General features: G+C 45.4%; 1 protein-coding gene across 1 annotated transcript; it reads right to left on the bottom strand.

Moving 5' to 3' along the window:
- Window positions 1-1,054: 1,054 nt before the first annotated feature.
- Window positions 1,055-17,698, bottom strand: LOC130373302 (bile salt export pump-like). Its single transcript, XM_056579692.1, is given in 22 exon segments — window positions 1,055-1,644; window positions 2,312-2,458; window positions 2,598-2,828; window positions 2,975-3,169; window positions 3,264-3,420; window positions 3,504-3,745; window positions 4,677-4,880; window positions 5,368-5,529; window positions 6,027-6,131; window positions 7,410-7,574; window positions 7,791-7,893; window positions 8,029-8,098; window positions 8,421-8,631; window positions 9,269-9,439; window positions 9,796-9,999; window positions 11,571-11,696; window positions 15,068-15,178; window positions 15,310-15,423; window positions 15,818-15,992; window positions 17,023-17,147; window positions 17,245-17,416; window positions 17,511-17,698. Coding segments are annotated over 22 exon segments (3,558 nt in total). The 5' UTR covers window positions 17,678-17,698; the 3' UTR covers window positions 1,055-1,443.
- Between the last annotated feature and the right edge of the window lie 1,500 nt (window positions 17,699-19,198).

The following is a 19,198-nucleotide window of genomic DNA, read 5'->3' as shown; positions in this document are numbered from 1 at the left end:
GTTCCACAAACAATTTCGAAAACTTGGTAACGCCAGCAACCGGAAGGGGAGGAGTCGCGGCCAAATCGGCCGCTAAGCAATAGACGCTGTCCACTTCCGTTCAGCCAGACTAATCTTACTGTGAACTCTTTATGGTGCTGGGTATTTACAGTTGGGTTCATAAATGAAACGGCTGGTATTTATTGGAAAGCTGCCTACAATTTTTGGATTTCTATCAGTTCAAGTATTATTCTGGATGTTCCTTCTGGCTCCAACTATATTGTTTAAGTTGATGTTATTCAGGTTTTGTTGTTTGGATCGGTTCGCAAATCAAAGAGGCTTCAAAGATGCCTGAAAGGGCGGGTAACCAGGTAACCAGGTAACCAAGGTAACCAGGTCACCAGGGTAACCAGGTCACCAGGTAACCAAGGTAACCAGGTCACCAGGGTAACCAGGTCACCAGGTCACCAGGTCAACCAGGGTAACCAGGTAACCAGGTAACCAGGTCACCAGGGTAACCAGGTTGCTGGGTAACCAAGTCACCAGGTTACCCGGTAAACGGTTACCGGGTAAGCAGGGTAACCAGCCCAGCTCCACGGAGAACCGGATTCTAAGGCTCCTCAACTGGAGTAAGGGTTAGAACAGAGTGTATATAGAAGGTTCTCCAACACCATCAGTAGAACATAGAGTGTATACAGCAGGTTCTCCAACACCATCGGTAGAACATAGAGTGTATATAGCAGGTTCTCCAACACCATTAGTAGAACATAGAGTGTATATAGCAGGTTCTCCAACACCATCAGTAGAACATAGAGTGTATATGGCAGGTTCTCCAACACCATCAGTAGAACATAGAGTGTATATAGCAGGTTCTCCAACACCATCAGTAGAACATAGAGTGTATATGGCAGGTTCTCCAACACCATCTGTAGAACATAGAGTGTATATAGCAGGTTCTCCAAACACCATCAGTAGATTGTGTTACTTCACATAACACAATCTTATGTGTGTGTGTTATCAGTGTGTGTGTGTGTGTGTGTGTGTGTGTGTGTGTGTGTGTGTGTGTGTGTGTGTGTGTGTGTGTGTGTGTGTGTGTGTGTGTGTGTGTGTGTGTGTGCAATGTAATCAAATGCACAAATGCTGGTTTGTGTGGGTTGCTAGGCTACCAGTGGACCTGCAGGCCTTGTATCAATCATGTTTACACTCAGTTTGTCTCCAGACCCAATCAGGCTCAGCGGACATCAGTTCATTAACGCACTCAAACACAATAGAATGATGTATTGAAACAGAGTCTTCTTTGATAATTTTGTTTCTATACTTTATATATAAATGTCTTCATTAGCAGTAAATACAAATTAAAAGTGAGATCTGTGACACATATAGTAAACATTGACATTTCAAGTTAGAATGTTACGAGGCTATAACCACTCTACCGTGACTGTGGGTCTGGGTTAGCCACAGCGACTAGCTGATTGGAGCTCCGGTGGTGACCAGACTGTAATAAGCCCCCTTCCTGGCCATGAGCTCATCATGGGTACCCTTCTCTATGATCACGCCCTGGGCCATGACGGCGATGATGTCAGCAGACTGGATGGTGGACAGTCTGTGGGCGATGACCAGGCATGTCCGGCCTCTCCTAGCCTGGTCCAAAGCATCCTGCACAGTCTGAGAGATCCCAGCTTGTTATTATTAATCGTATCACACACTTCCTCTAACCTGATGTGGTAGCTAGACTTCATGATGTAATGATGCTTTAATGCAGCAACAGGGATACCACAACATCACATGCTACTTGTAGTAATACTTGAAAGGGGCTGTAGGTAAGATGTAAGAGCTATTATATCTAAAAGATATATATATATATATATATATATATATATATATATATATATATATATATATATACACACAAACACACACACACACACACACACACACTAGTATTATTAAAGGAGCAGGTAAGATTGAACAGCTAGAGTTTGGTTATAATTGGTTAGCAATGGCCTAGCCACCCATGCGCTACCAGTGAGTGAGCCGGGAGGACGGCCAGTGCCTCTGGGCTGCGCCGCCTCTGGATGAGACCATTTCGATTTCAGACCGCACCCAGGGTCATTTCTGACCAATCAGGGCATCTCTTCTCTGATTTGTTCAGGTAATCCATCTTGCCCGTCAATCACATGTGAATGAATAGCGGAGTTATGAATGGAGGGTGGGGAGAGAGAGGGAGAGAGGGGCCTTTTATTTACTCTACTGCTCTCTCTTTTACAACTCTAGAAGTGAACCTCCAGCAGCTTTAACGTCTTAACCTGGTAGGTAAAGCGAGCCTGGGTACCTTCTCGCTCTCTGTGTCCAGAGCAGATGTGGCCTCATCCAGTAGGAGGATCTTTGGGTTCCTGAGGATGGCTCTGGCGATGGCAATACGTTGCTTCTGTCCTCTGGAAAGCTGGGATCCCTGCGCACCCACCTGAGTCTCATATTTCTGCCCATTCAGGGGAGACCATTTGAGATGTCATTAGAAACAGCAGACCTCGGTTTGGGCTGAGAGTATATTCTCTTGACAGGACGGGAAGTCATAGGGATGGATGTATATGTGTGTTGTTTGTAAATCGATAACTTACATCTGGAAGAGTCATCACAAAGTCATGGAGAAAAGCTTTCTTTGAAGCGTTGACAATCTCTTCCATGCTAGCATTGCGCAGGTTATCTCCATACTGGATGTTCTCTGCTATGCTGCAGTCAAACAACACGGGCTCCTGGGACACCACGCCCATCTGGGCTCTGAGAAACGCCACATTGACACTCCAGGAGGGCCGGCCGTCTATCAACTGGAAATTAAATCAGTATTCATGCTATAATATTATCAGTTTTTGTTTATGAGGTTACTCATTTACCAAATTCAGCATCTTTTTAGTCATTCATCCAAGGCGAGGTTGAGGCTAAACACAATCAAAATCACAATAAAAATTATTTCTTGAAGTACGAGTCAACAAACCACTTGGCCTTCGTCTGGGTCGTAGAACCTCTCCAGCAGCTGAACGCTTGTGCTTTTCCCACAGCCACTGCTGCCCACAAAGGCCAGAGTCTGACCGGGCTTAACGGACACCACCAGTCCGTTCAGGACCTGGACATCTGGCCGAGTGGGATAGGTGAATTTACAGTCTCGGAACTCCACCTCCCCTTTAAAGTTGTCCTAGATATGGGAGACGGGTGTAAGCCAATAGCGAATGACGTTTCAATGTTGACAGGCTTAAGTCACTTGCGTTTGATTGTTTCGGGTCACCTACCCACTTCTCTCCATGGGAGGGGCTAGTGCTTATGGTGGGAACCCGGTCAAGTAGTTTGAAAAACTGGCCAGCGGCGATCTTAGCTTTGGCGTAATCTGGAGTGAAGGAGGAAGCCTTTCCCAGAGCAGTGCCGCTGATCACCACGGCTGAAATCACCCTGCACAGAGAAGAGAGGGCTGAGCGCTAGACGTTGGTTTGGTTCAGCTTAACGACAAACCGATATATGCTTTCAACACAGACCTGAACACCACGATGTAGTGCAGGCCTTCAGCGGTGACCAGATAGCCCCCGTATCTGAAGGACGCAGCGTACGCCATGAAGATGACACACTGGGCGAAGCCGAAGCAGACGCCGTAGACGTTGGCCTTCCTCAGGGCGGAGTGGTACGGCGCCTCCAGCTGCTGCTCGTACGACGCCACAAAGGCGCTTTCCTGAGACAAGCCTGCGATGGTCCGGATGTTGGACAGCGCCTCTCCAGACACCTTCATTGTTAGGGTTAGGGTTAGGGTTAACCCTAACCCTAACCCTAACCCTAACCTCTCCAGACACCTTCATTGTTAGGGTTAGGGTTAGGGTTAACCCTAACCCTAACCCTAACCCTAACCTCTCCAGACACCTTCATTGTTAGGGTTAGGGTTAGGGTTAACCCTAACCCTAACCCTATTCATATGCTGCTTGATTAACTATATCCTATATGTACACACCCATACATTGTGATGTATACACTCATATATCATGATATATACATTCATACATCATGATATGTATCGACAGCAATAATGCTGTTTCACCTTCTTCTGACAAATGTACTTATTGTAAGTCGCTTTAGATAAAAGTGTCATTGCAAATGTAATGATATTTAAACTCATATACCGTGATTTATAGTCATGTATCACATTTACCCTCATATATCATGCTATATATATTCATGATAAATATTCATATATCATGATATATACATTAATATATCATGATATATACACTCATATATCATCATCATATACACTCGTACTATATATCATCATCATATAGTCATATATCATGATGATATATAGTACGAGTGTGACGAGATGACGTGTATATATCATGCTATATGAGTATTAGCATGGTATATATACACTCATATATTATGCTATATACTCATATAGCATGATATATATTAATATCACACAATTTGATATATAGTCATATATCATGATATATATATATATATCATCACATGATACGTAACATGATAAATATGAATATATCATGATATATTCATTTCACAGGCTTTATATTCATATATCATGATATATAGTCATGCATCATGATAGATATTTATGTCACATGATTTATATTCCTATATGGTGAAAGATATTCATGTATCATGATGCGCATTAACATCACATGAGGTGCGTGGACCTTGCCCACCTGACCCGCGGCCTCCATTGCCTTCTTGTCCTCGGTTGCGAAGCCGGTCAACATCTTGGCCTGGAAGACCCCAGACAGGCCGATGAGAGGCAGGAAGCACATGACCACTAAAGTCAACTTCCAGCTGAAGTAGAAGGCGATGATGAAGGACGCTCCGATGTTGGTCAATGAATTCACGATCATGCCAATCTGAGATCCTGTTGCCTGCAGAAATAAAACCTCAACACTTCGCACATCTAACATTGCAAACTCTATGTAAAAGTGTACCTTTGATATGTGTACACAATAGTATTGGAATCTAAAAAACATAGAATTGGTTTATGTTTTGATGCATACATCTGTCAATAGGGGGAAGGCTTCAGAACATTTTTATCTAGATTTTATGGACTTTTCAACCAATTTCTTTATCTAAAAAATATAGGCTATATCAGGCTTTCAGTACTCAAAGTGGAATTACAATTTACAATTGCAACACAAGCAAGAATTGTGTTGGGATAATCCTCTTTAATCTCTGTATTTGAACTTGGTCATTATTGAAGCAGCTCACAGTGCAAACATAAAACTGCTACATAATGAATCCAAGTAGAATGATTCTAGATTAGTGCAGCCTACTATGCAGCCAGAAATGCTGTAGACTATGAATGTGTTCTTCTCTGTGGTTGAGCCTAATGAGTGAACAGCAGCAGCTCACCCCCTGCACCATGGAGGCGTCCGTGGCCAGCCGGGTGGTCAGGGCACCAGGGCTGTTCCCGGGGTCATCGAACCAGCCCACCTCCTGCCTCAGCATGGCCTGGAACCCGGCCCTCCTCAGGCGCCTGGTCAGGAGCTCCCCGGACTTAGCGAAGGCGTACCCCTGGTGGGTTAGGGTAGAGTTAGGGATAGCCCTAAAGCTAACCCTAACCCCTGGTGGGTTAGGGTTAGAGTAAGGGATAGCCCTTACCCTAACCCTAAACCCTGGTGGGTTAGGGTAGAGTTAGGGTTAGCCCTTACCCTAACCCTAACCCCTGGTGGATTAGCCCTAGTTAGGGTTAGCCCTAACCCTAACAATCTCCCACACACCATGCGGTGACGTTTGGAAATATTTCAGCTTTGGTTTGCCAATCTTTGGCTTTTTAAGTGAGTTGATCGTCATTTCCATTCCAGGTGTTAGATGAGTAAATGGGTCCGATAGGTACAGTCCACTTTGAGTCTAAAGCTGAATGCAGGCATACATCGGTGTGGTTTACTCAACTAGAAGAGAGGGATATGTGGGTTGGGTCATTTGTATGTGCATGTGGAATATCTAAACATATGTTCCATTTGACGTTATTGTGTGGCTAGTATAGTAGGGTTAAGGAAAGTCGGGCTAACCTGTAAAAACTGGGAGAAGAAGCTGACTAACGCCACAATGCAGAACAGGATGCATATTCCATCGATCTGCTCCCGCTGTTGGATCAGGTCTTGCATGGCGAACGTCTGCGAAATTAAGAGAGATAGTTGATGCAACTGGGATAAGACCTAGTGTTCCCTCCAGGCTATATTTGCTCTTGTTTATTGTTTGCTCTTCATCTTGTTTTGATTGTTAAGGGATTTACCTAACTTACCGCTTACTACTATACTTTTGTTAAAAGCTTTGACTACTATGTACCATAACCTTAACTACTATACCATTGTAAATACCACAACCAACACCTGTGCTGTGTGACTTAATTTTAACCCATTTCGTTGAACCTGCGGTGACCCTGTGTTAATGTACAAATTATTAATCAAATGGAAATTGAAAAGGAAACAGTTACCATAACCTTTGCTACCGTAACTTTGTAAAAGAGAGTGTTTCATCTTTTTATGTTACAATACACAAAACGGTTAGCGGTTACGGTCCTAAGCTAACCCCTTCAGCAAACCTGCGGTCTTATGCTACCCCTCGTAGCAAACTAGCGGTCTAGCCCTTGTAGCAACCATGAGGACTTGTGCTAACCCTTGTAGCAACCTTGTGGTCCAATGCATACCCTCAGTGATACTATGCTAACCCTCATAGCGGTCGTATGCTAACCCTTGTGGAGTTGCTGAGGTCCTATGCTAGCCCTGGTAGCGGTCCTATGCTAGTCCTCGTAGCGGTCCTGTGCTAGCCCTGGTAGCAGTCCTATGCTAGCCCTCGTAGCGGTCCTGTGCTAGCCCTGGTAGCGGTCCTATGCTAGCCCTCGTAGCAGTCCTGTGCTAGCCCTCCTAGCGGCCCTATGCGAGCCTTCATAGTGGTCCTATGCTAGCCCTGGTAGCGGTCCTATGCTAGCTCTTGTAGCGGTCCTATGCTAGCCCTGGTAGCAGTCGTATGTTAGCCTTTGTAGCGGTCCTATGCTAGCCCTGGTAGCGGTCCTATGCTAGCCCTGGTAGCGGTCCTATGCTAGCCCTCATAGCGGTCGTATGCTAGCCCTGGTAGCAGTCGTATGCTAGCCTTGGTAGCGGACGTATGCTAGCCCTGGTAGCGGTTGTATGCTAGCCCTGGTAGCGGTCCTATGCTAGCCCTCGTAGCGATCGTATGCTAGCCCTAGTAGCGGTTCTATGCTAGCCCTGGTAGCAGTCCTATGCTAGCCCTAGTAGCAGTCCAATGCTAGCCCTGGTAGCAGTCCAATGCTAGCCCTGGTAGCAGTCCTATGCTAGCCCTGGTAGCAGTCCTATGCTAGCCCTAGTAGCAGTCCTATGCTAGCCCTGGTAGCTATGGCAAAAGGTACAAAGGATTGAAATACACATGCTGACCCCCAGGATCTGACTGAAGAGTATAGCGTAGATGGGGTTGACGGAGCCGTTGACCGCGGCCCCCAGGGACCCCAGCAGCATGTAAGGCCACTCTGGACGGTTGTACCTGAGGACCCGCAGCACGGGGGCCGGCTCCACAAGCTGCTCTGGAGCCTCCTCACCGGGCTGCTCACACAGAGTAGAGAAGAACGCATTCAAGAGCCATGAACCAGCAGGAAGGGGTCAGGGGTCATCAGGCTCAGGGACGCTTATAAGGAGACTGCCGACATAAGGGATCGAACAGAAAACCTTTGGCTGGGATCAGAATCCTGCCCCTGAAGTAAAGCTGAAGTTGAGACCATTTGAGGTTTTGGTGACAAAATGAACACGAAGGTACTTGACCTCCTCCATCCGGCCAGTGGACTGGAGCTGGAGGCTGCCGCTGATCGCATCAGGGATGGAGTTGTTGGACAACTGGGTATGAGATCGAAGACGAACGGAGTTCCTGAGGGAGGTATATTAATAATAGTAGTTAGTGGTTGGTCAGTTAGTTAGTAGTTAAATAGTAGTGTTCATCATTTCCATTATTCCATGAGACACTTTCTTATGTGACTGGTGATATGTGATGATGGAAAAATACCTTGAACTGGTATTATAACTTCCACGGCTAAATCCCCTTTCCCTAGAATCAAATCCGGTCTCAATTGATTCTAGAAAAGGCACATAAAAAGAAGAAGACCCGTTCAAACACTCAAAATAAATAATTGTGCGTGCCTATTTGTATTTACTATCATAACAATATTATATTTACTATAATATATCTACTATCCTAACCCTATTCATAACAATGGGTGACAGATGACATGAATCTATGTGAAGAGATTTGAAATAAATGAATATATGAATACGCTGGGTTCATTCTCAGGGAGGCCTAAAGGTTGATACTGGGTTCAAACCCAGTATCAACCTTAGGACGTTGGGTTCAAACCCAATGTGCTGGGAGTCAAATCCCTCCTCTGTCCTGCCTCCCACCTTGCGTACCAGCAGGTGCTTTGTGTGGGGCTGCGTCGGGCCCCTGGTCCTGCAGGGTGACCAGGGTGAAGTAGACCCCCTGTCTCTCTAGGAGCTGGCTGTGGGTCCCATGCTCCACCGCTCGGCCGTGCTCGAACCCAATGATGACGTCTGCGCTCCTCACAGTGGACAGGCGGTGGGCGATCGAGATGGTGGTCCTTCCTCGACGCGCCTGTGGACATCATAGGTCATGTTCTCTGGGACTCTTCCATAGCAGATGTACCCTACTGCCCTCTACTGCCCCCTACTGCCCTACTGCCCTCCTGCCCTCATGCCCTCTACTGCCCTACTGCCCTACTGCCCCCTACTGCCCTACTGCCCCCTAATGCCCTCTACTGCCCTACCGCCCCCTACTGCCCTCTACTGCCCTACTGCCCCCTACTGCCCTACTGCCCCCTACTGCCCTTCTGCCCTCTACTGCCCTCTACTGCCCCCTACTGCCCTACTGCCCTCCAGGGGTCCTGACTGTATCAGATGTACCCTACTGCCCTACTGCCCTCCACTGCCCTCTACTGCCCTACTGCCCTACTGCCCTCTACTGCCCTACTGCCCTACTGCCCTCTACTGCCCTACTGCCCTCTACTGCCCTACTGCCCTACTGCCCTCCAGGGGTCCTGGTTCTATCAGATATACCCTACTGCCCTACTGTCCTCCAGGGTTCCTGGTTCTATCAGATGTACCCTACTGCCCTACTGCCCTCCAGGGGTCCTGACTGTATCAGATGTACCCTACTGCCCTACTGCCCTCCAGGGGTCCTGACTGTATCAGATGTACCCTACTGCCCTCTACTGACCTACTGCCCTACTGACCGTATCGAGGGCCTTCTGGACCACCGCCTCGCTGTGGTTGTCCAGGGCGGAGGTTGCCATGTCCAGCAGCAGGATGCGGGGCCTCCGGACCAGCGCCCGGGCGATGGCGATCCTCTGCTTCTGCCCCCCGCTCATCTGCCCCCCCCCTTCCCCAACCAGGGTGTCGAACTTCTGAAATACGACGTTCAGTAAAAAACAGATAATGTAAAGATTGATTACATTGGTACATGGTTTACGTAAAACGTAAACCATGAAGTAAAGGGATTAGGCATCTATTTCAAGGACGCTTGGGCTTTAACCCTGAACCTAAACCCAAACCCGGCCCTGCTAACCACTAGTCTAACCATGAGACTAGCCTGCTAACCACTAGACTAACAACTAGACTATCCTGCTAACCACTAGTCTAACAACTAGACTAGCAACTAGACTAACCACTAGACTAACCACTGGACTATCCTGCTAACAACTAGTCTGTATTAGACATATTTCAGATTTCAAGTGAGTAGATTCCTGTGGTGGTCTTCTACCTGTGGCAGGCCCATGATGAAGTCGTAGGCGTTGGCTTCTCTGGCTGCAGCGGTGATGTCTTCCATGGAGACCTCCGGCCGGCCCAGGCGGATGTTCTCAGCGATGGTAGTAGCGAACAACGTGGGCTCCTGCTCCACCACGCCGATCAGCGAGCGAAGCCACTGGATGTTCAGACCCCGAACGTCATGGCCGTCCAGGGTCACCTGACATCACATCAGTCCCACGTTGGCCTCAGGTTTTTTTTTATCATGAATCAAACTTTATTCAAACAGTAATTTTGTGCAAAAAATCTAAATAAAGTGTTCCATAAGGGAACAAACGCAACAACAACAACAACAACAACAAATCAAAGATAAAGTTATATTACTAATCAAATTAATAATATAACCAATGAAGGGCCTTAAAGTTTGTATTAGCGATGTCACTTCTGTTGGTGTTTGAAGCGAGAACCCAAACAAACAGAGCCCGCTCGCCCCTCCCTTCGTGTCTCGTGCATCCAGTAAAAACTATCATGAGCGCAGCGCAAAACTCTGCAACACCCACCCCTTGTCGGTGATTGGTTGGAATACTATTTGTTGTATACTAGGATATCCTACTCAGTCAGTACAACAACTAATAAGGAAACGAGACCGTGAGCATTTGATATGCACTGCTTTAGTATTGAACTCAGAGAAGGCACATACAACAACGTCAGCACGTAGCATAAAAGAGGGCGTGACCGCATCCCAGGAGGGACAAACTTAAAACGGTCAATACACAACACTATTTATTTTATTTTTCAGTGGTTGGTAGTACCATTTGTTTTTTTGTACGATCTCGGAGCATAGGCTGCCTACAGAGACACGTTTTTTGACGGCCTGCTTATTGGGCGGGCAGCTAGCGGATCGTGAGGAAAGATCAGATGAATGTGATCATTTATGTTTAGGCCTAGAATCGCTGATACAACCTTGGGTTATAAGAAGACCAGAGGGCTATTACATCAAAGTCGCTAACGAAGGCGGCAATTAGTTGATTAAGCCCGGTTAGAACTAACGCCAACTTCCACTTGAGGCTAAAGCCATTCCATCAAAGCAGTTCAGCCTCGCCTTGCTCAGGTTAGCTCAAGCCAGGCTTACGTTATCGCGGATTACGCATGCTCATGAGAAATGTAACCATAACCGTGAAGGCTGAATCATGGATCAAATGTCCGAAAAGGACCGAGCGGGATCTTTTCCAGGGGTGAACTGAAGCTGCTTGTGGAGGTCTATGAGGATTACAAGCATATAATAACTCAAAAAGGGAACATCGTAACCATTAATAAATACAGGGAGGCTATCTGGCAAATAAAATCACAGATCTGTTGAATGCATAAGTAGTATTTAGGTAAATATACGCTGTTTGTACTTCATATATGTACATTTAGGACAAAATCGTGAAGACTAGGCTTGGCGGGACCTTCTGATGGTACACTTGTTGCCGATGGATGGAACTTCTCTGAAACACAGATTAAGTAAGCCTGACAGTTAGCCTGGTACCGACCAGGTTAGTTTAGTCGGATAAGTTGCCAATGGATAACTAGCGGAGATTCCCTTAAGTCACTTTAATGGAATGCAACTCTAGCTGAAAGTAGCTAAGCAAAATAAGCCGGCTTTGCCTTTAGCTTGGTTGATGGAATACCCCTCATGTGCCCTTAGAGGTGTTGTGGCTTACTGAGTGCCATTTTGGAGACCAGAAAAGAACAAACAGTCGTTTGTTATGTATTGGAGGCTTTAACTTGTATTTGCCCAACTCTTACCTTTCCTTCCTTGGGGTTGTAGAAGCGTTGGATGAGCTGGACAGTGGTGCTCTTCCCAGAGCCACTAGGGCCAACAAAGGCAGTGTTCTGCCCGGCTTTAATGACCATGCTCAGATGGTCTAGAATCTAGAAATACAAAAATAATTAAGGAAATCTCACTCCCAAAGCGGTTAACCCAAACACTAGTTTCCTCCAATTAAGGACATAGGGGTGTCCTTCAATAACTTTTGGAAGGACACCCTAGTGTCCTCCAAATAATTGTAGTACCATGACATTCAGGAGCAGGTAAGGGTTAGGCACTACAGAGACAGGTCATTAAGGCACAGGTAAGGGTTAGAGATCACAGACACAGGTCATTAAGGAGCAGGTAGGGGTTAGACAGTACAGAGACAGGTCATTAAGGAGCAGGTAGGGGTTAGACAGTACAGAGACAGGTCATTAAGGAGCAGTTAGGGGTTAGACAGTACCGAGACAGGTAATTTAAGAGCAGGTAGGGGATAGACAGTACAGAGACAGGTCGTTAAGGAGCAGGTAGGGGTTAGACAGTACAGAGACAGGTCATTAAGGAGCAGGTAGGGGGAAGAAAGTACAGAGACAGGTCACAAAGGAGCAGGTAGGGGTTAGACAGTACAGAGACAGGTCATTATGGAGTAGGTATGGGTTAGACAGTTAAGATACATGTCATTAAGGAGCAGGTGGGGGTTAGACAGTACAGAGACAGGTCATTAAGGAGCAAGAATGGGTAAGACTGTACAGATACATAGTTACCCACTAGGTTAATAAAGAGTTACCTTGACTACTACTAGCCACTATTCTATGATAGAGTTACTGTACCTTGACTACTGTTACTAGCCACTCTAGTACTAATACTGACTTGATTTTAGGTCCTTTACTCACATTATATAGTAAGTAGTAGTTTACAATAATTTTTCCTAGTTCCGAGGCAATTTACTATATATTCGATTTTGGAACACTGTATATAAACAGTTTCTGTTTACCTTTTGGAGTATGTAGAAGCATACCATGAGGAGTCCTTGAAATGCTTTTCAGGTTTCTTGAATCAGTTAAAGGCCATTAAGCTACATTAAGCTACATTATGCAGATTCGGTTCAATTAATTATTAAAAGGGAAAATTGCCATATTTCTTCGATCCCTTTAATTTAGACTTGAAATCAACATCATAGTATCCCTTATATTCTATAATTACTGTTTAAAGGATGGATTTTCAAATTTTGATTTAATGTCATTAAGCCTCATAAAGCTCTTGTTTCCGCCTAAATATGATTTATTTTCATATTATTTGCATTTCTTTAGACTTGCTATTCTCATCATTGCATTCCCTTATGATGGAGTGTGAATGGTATGAATTTCATCTTAATCTAACTTTCTTTAAAGATGAACCGAACTGAAATGATCAACATCGATAACGTGTTAGTTATGACCATGATAAAAAAAAATTACACTAAAAAAATTATTGAGAAAATCAATATATAGCTTTTTTTAGCAACAAAAGAAAATGCGTATTAGAGCGCTGATGACGTCACTGGCATGGTAGGGCTAGGTCGTTGCTGCAGACACGCGAACGTCTTCTACACTCCACGGCGGAAAACAGTGATTTTAATATGGCTGGTTACGCGTTTGAGCCTGTGAGGGACATGCCTGTAGTGTCCGACTGCTACCCGGTGGAGAGGGATCAATTTCAGTCCCAGCTCCGCCTTCGGATCATTTGGGTGTGACTGGTGTGCGTGTGGGTGCTGCCGGAGCATGGACACTGCCATTGAATCGGTCTGCTGCCGAGAGGTCCCGGTCAACCTTGACCATCTAATGTTAGGATTAGGTTGCATAACCATGCATAGGGCATTTTGGAAGCTGTACGGCGAGAGAGAGTTTTTGGAAGTGGCCATGCTCTCTCTAAGGGACGTCCGAGCGGAGACACTGGAGCGCCCCATAAATAGCAACCAAGTAACAAGGCGAAAACGATCATTCCCCCTCTGATATCCTTTGATGCGTTTCAGGAATATCTCCGTAAAGACGGACTCATTGCTGAAATGCAACGAGCTGTACAAACGCTGTAGTACCTACATATTCAAGGCGCTGGTTCTCCACGAAAATAAGTGGAGCGCATCAAGCCTGCGCGCATCCAGCCTGCGCGCTGTATAAAAACATTCAAGTCGAGGGGGAGATAGTAGTTGTTTAACCTTTTAGATTGAGCAGAAATACAGTTAGTAATTAAATTGACCAAGGGGCTGTATTTACAGATTTACAGACCTTCCGTGGTTTAATTAGCAGCTTGGAAACATAGATCTGTGATATCGTCTGAGTAATAGTCTATACACTTTATGGTCGGAGTGCTAGCTTGTGGAGATTGACATGGCCGATTGACATCGGAGGGTTAGTCAGTTTTAAGGCTGCATGCCATGTATTAAGGGCTGGTTTCCTATTCAAAGGTAGCCTGTGGAAATGTATGATTACCCCAGCAGTCTTGGCCCTATATAATTCATTACTGCAGCCAGGGGCAATGCAATAAAATGATCCTCCTGTAGACCTGGTTGTTTGCTTCTCCGTAGCCATTTCAGCGAGCCTCAAAGCCTGACTCCTTACCTGCTATGGCTGCTAGAGCCACAGAGTAGGAGTAGGTTACCATGCCAGTGACGTAGCTGATTGTTGAAATCCAACATGGTGGCACCCCTTTCACCGTAATCCCTTTTAGCAAGTTCAGCCCTTTTTAGTTATTGTACCAATGAGAAGGCAGACAATACATCTGTTATATCAACTAAACTTCAAATTTCAGTTCAGTTCCTCTTTAAGGTCATTTAGCCACATTAAGCTGTTTTCACATTAATCCTTTAGGATATCCCCTTAAAGTAAATATGATATTGGAAACAACATTTTCTTTAATTGTATTGTTGAACGAACCTGTGCTTTTCTGGACACCCAAAGCGCTTTACAGTGAAGGGGGGGTAACCTCACTAACCACCACCAGTGTGTAGCACCCACTTGGGTGATACACGGCAGCCAATCAGCACCAGAACGCTCACCACGCCCCAGCTTGAGGTGGAGAGTGAGGGAATGAATGAATCAGCCAATTATACAGGGGGATGATTAGGGGGCCAGATTGAAGGAGCCTGGTCTGGCAGTTTTAGCCAGGACACCGGGGAATCCCCTACTCTGTGCCCTGGGATATTTTATGACCACGTGAGTATTAGGCATATGTATAATATAACGCATAATATTCTATTGGTATGTATAATATCATGTATAATATCTATGTCTAGTATTTCCCTGAGTGGGCGTGGTCAGGCTATGTCCTTAGATCTTGGACCCAAGCTCCCGCCTAATGTCTGAGCTGCAGACTTTTTTAAACCCTGATGGTGAATTGAGTCCAGATATGTGCACGTTATTAAGTTTATGTGTGTGTACGCCAAGCCTGATTAAGCCCATGGCATCAAAATCCACCCTCCAGCCAGGTACCCAGAGTGATGCCATCGTAGAGTTACCGTGACGTCCGGTCGAGATGGGTAGTGAAAGCTGACATCATGGAACTCAATGTCACCAGTGACTCTGTCCAGCTTATGACCCTCCTCTGAGAAACAGTCAATTTCCGGTTCCTGTGAAAGTAACCACGGGAACAGCGGTTTAATACGATTTAATCCACAAAAACCTATATATATTATCATTATTACTAATAAATTAGATTTGATTAAACTCAATAATTGACAGACGAGAGAGAAGGTTTTACCCGGTCTATGGTTGCAAATATGGTGCTGGCTGCAGCGCGACCACAAGCAAAGGCCTCCAAGCAGGGCGATGCCTGACCCAGGTTCATGGCTGCCATCAACACCCCGAAAAACACCTGCAGGGGGCCCCCACCATAGTGCATCACTCATAGGCAATCCCCCCAAACCTTAACCCGGCCCCTAATCTGACCTACTTGCTAAGGGTTATGAGAAGGGATAACCTTAACCCGGCCCCTAATCTGACCTACTTGCTAAGGGTTATGAGAAGGGATAACCTTAACCCGGCCCCTAATCTGACCTACTTGCTAAGGGTTATGAGAAGGGATAACCTTAACCCGGCCCCTAATCTGACCTACTTGCTAAGGGTTATGAGAAGGGATTACCTTAACCCGGTCCCTAATCTGACCTACTTGCTAAGGGTTATGAGAAGGGATAACCTTAACCCGGCCCCTAATCTGACCTACTTGCTAAGGGTTGTCTTTAGGGCAAAAAAAGTGTCGGGATGTTTACCTGGATAAGAGTACCAGGAGACAGCTCCTTGGTCTCGATGACCAGTTTAGATCCGTACCAGAAGGCCAAGGCGTAGCAGAGGAAGATGATGCACCACAAGTAGCCCTGGAAAACCCCGATGATGCTGCCTTTCTTCACGCCCCAGCTCTGAGCCTCTTCCAGGTTCCTGTCATACCTTCCCAACCGACAGCCATGTTACACGTTACATAAACGTTACATAACAGTAACAGTAACAGAAACGCACACACACACACACACACACACACACACACACACACACACACACACACACACACACACACACACACACACACACACACACACACACACACACACACACACACAAGCACACACTGATTTTTGTTGAGATTTTTATGCTAACACTATCATACCATATGTGTGTGTGTGTGTGTGTGTGTGTGTGTGTGTGTGTGTGTGTGTGTGTGTGTGTGTGTGTGTGTGTGTGTGTGTGTGTGTGTGTCCATATTTATTATATTTATGAATAGTGGGGAATAGCCCCCTTGACCTTCGGTCTTGAGGGCTATTCCCCACTATTCACGGAGCATGAGGTGAATAATTGTTTTAGTATAAACTACATGTGAACACGAAAACACAAGATAACATGTTTTGCCGGGATTTATTTGTTTTTATTAGCGGTTTAATTGTTTTTATTAGCGTGACGAGACGACATTTTGCGATAAAAACAATATCCTGAGTTTTAGATCTCAATCATGGGATATTGGCCCAAATCCTGAGATAGCAAACCAATTAAAAGGCGCTATCTTAGGAGGTTCACGTGTAGCTTATACTAATACTAAATGTTGCAATACAATTCCAAAAGATATCTGCCCATTGCCCACCACATATATTGCACTTCTGTCCTGCCCTGGAAGGAGTGTTTGGGTCAAGGGTTAGGGTTAGGGTTAGGGTTAACCCTGACCCTGCCTTGGAAGGAATGTGGGTTAAGACCTTTGTGTTGGGTTAGGATTAACCCTTGTCTGTGTTGGGTTAGGGTTAACCCTGCTCCATGGTTAGGGTTAGGGTTAACCCTGTTCCATGGTTAAGGTTTGGATTAACCCTGTTCTATAGTTAGGGTTTGGGTTAACCCTGCTCCATGGTTAGGGTTAACCCTGTTCCATGGTTATGGTTAGGGATAACCCTGTTCCATGGTTAGGGTTAGTCAGTAGATTGACCCGACTCAATACCTTTCCACTTCCTTGTCTTCCCCTCCGAAGGCCGCCACGGTCCTGATGGCCGAGAGGACCTCGTCGGCCACGGCTCCGGCTTTAGCGTAAGCCGCCAGCTCCCTGCCTGTCAGTCTGGCCACCGCCTTCAGGGGGGGGGGGCGGTGTTAGGGTTAGGGTTAGGGTTAGGGTTAGGGTTAACTAGTGTTTAGTCTGGTTACAGTATGAAGGAAGCTCTCTAACCATGGCCATGAGCCCGGCAGCCAGGCCGATCAGTGGGCTCACAGCGATGACCACCACGGTTAACTTCCAGCCCCCGATGAAGCCCACCATGAAGCCGAACACGAAGGTGGAGATCCTCTCGATGAAGATGGACACCTGGTCAGCGATGGCGTTGTTGATCTTGTTGATGTCACTGAGAGGAACCAAAAGGGTACGTGTGTTGTTTTACATTCCCATAACGAGAAAGTCCTATATATATATATATATATACGTGTGTAAATACTCACTCAGATATCCTTGTGTTCAGTTCCCCCACTGAGTTGCAGTCAAACCAGCCGATCTCCATTCTCATAACTTTTCTGAAGTAAGTTTTCCTGATTCTCTGGACTTGTCTTGCAGCAGCAGAAACCCAGAGAGCGATCTGGATCCCAATAGCAGAGTGATGAGGATTCATGAAGTTTTAGCACTGATTCATTTGTCCATACTGAGTCCATAGTGTCCAAAGAGGAAATACTTACTTGGAAATAGCTGAGGATCAGCACACCTAATCCAATTCCAATATAGTAATATGCAAACATGGTCATCTGTGTCTCGATGTCCACCCTGGCACAAGAGGCATCAAAGTAGAACAAATACAGGAATGTGTTTTTTTTCCATAAGAAAACACTCTCAACTCACCCACAGTCCATGGTGGTGTTCTCTGGCGTCACGTATATGGATTGGTTGATCCACCATATGGTGTTGTTCTGGCATGTCTTATTGGGGTCGGCCAGCTCCTGGACCTCCAGCTCGTAGGCCACGAAGGTGTCGGTCATCATGCCATACACCAGCAGCATGAGCGGGGAGGCAGCGCCGTGCAACAGGGCGCACACACCCCCCACCACCATCATCACCGAGTCCTGCCGGGAGGCGAACCGGAACTACCGGCAGAAGAACCTTTTAGAAACCGGCATCATGTTGTTCATTTCATAGTGACAAAGTAAGGCTTAGGCACAGTCAACAATAAGGAACAGAGCATCAGCAGGTGTTTACCAGCTCAAAGAATCCAACACTCGCTGCTGGGTTGTTCTTCCTGTTGCATGATGAGAAAAAAGAAGGCTGGAGATCCTCTAACAATTCAAGATTAACATTGATAGCATCAGGCCAGCCTCACAACTTACCCATTGTTCTTTTCTGGAAATAAGAAATTAAATACAAAAATTAGATTGACATTGAACAGCTCTTATATATATATCTATATATATATCTATGTAGATATATATGTGATTGTATTTAACTGTTTAGGTGCTCACCTTCACTCTCTGTTGTTGTCGAGAGGTTAGAGGATTCCTTCATGTTCGCTCTCTTAACAACACAGATAGCAGAATGTCCTAGTTACAACTGTTCAAATACCTATCAAACTGTAGTAAAGAAATACCTGTTTCTTAATAGTATTTGTTTATGCTAGATTCCGTTCTAAAGCCAGTAAAGTACACAATTAATTTTTGAATGAGAAAGGATACATACATTTATTATGCGCTTCTCCTCGAATGTCTGACGCCCGAGCCGTGAATCCACAAGCCCTAATGGCTGGAATATTTCCTCAGTCACCTATGGCTCTGCTATTATCTTCGCCTCCATTAAGCTGATAAGGAGTGCCTCTATGCCAAGGTGTGTTTATTGAACCCAGTTAATTATGAAGAATGGCAGTTGATTTACAGCTGGAAGAGTGAAATAAGTGTTTAATGGCCAAGGCTGCTTTCAATGGATATATTTTGATACTTTAAGAGGCTATATCTTTTTTATTATGTATATGTATATATTAAATGTAATAGTTGTAATGCTTTTCCATTAGATTGCGTTCTGGCTACTTAGTTTGAGATATTTTATAAACATTCATAATTTATGAATTTAACGTGCCATATTTACTACAAACATTACATTATAACTCAGACAAGAAGATAACTTTTCTGTGTTCATTATCCATTGATAAAGC

The sequence above is a fragment of the Gadus chalcogrammus genome, chromosome 20 (genome assembly GCF_026213295.1).
Source record: "Gadus chalcogrammus isolate NIFS_2021 chromosome 20, NIFS_Gcha_1.0, whole genome shotgun sequence".
Taxonomy (NCBI): Eukaryota; Metazoa; Chordata; class Actinopteri; order Gadiformes; family Gadidae; genus Gadus; species Gadus chalcogrammus.
The sequence above is the reverse complement of the archived record's forward strand: the minus strand, read 5'-3'. Positions and strand labels throughout refer to the sequence as shown.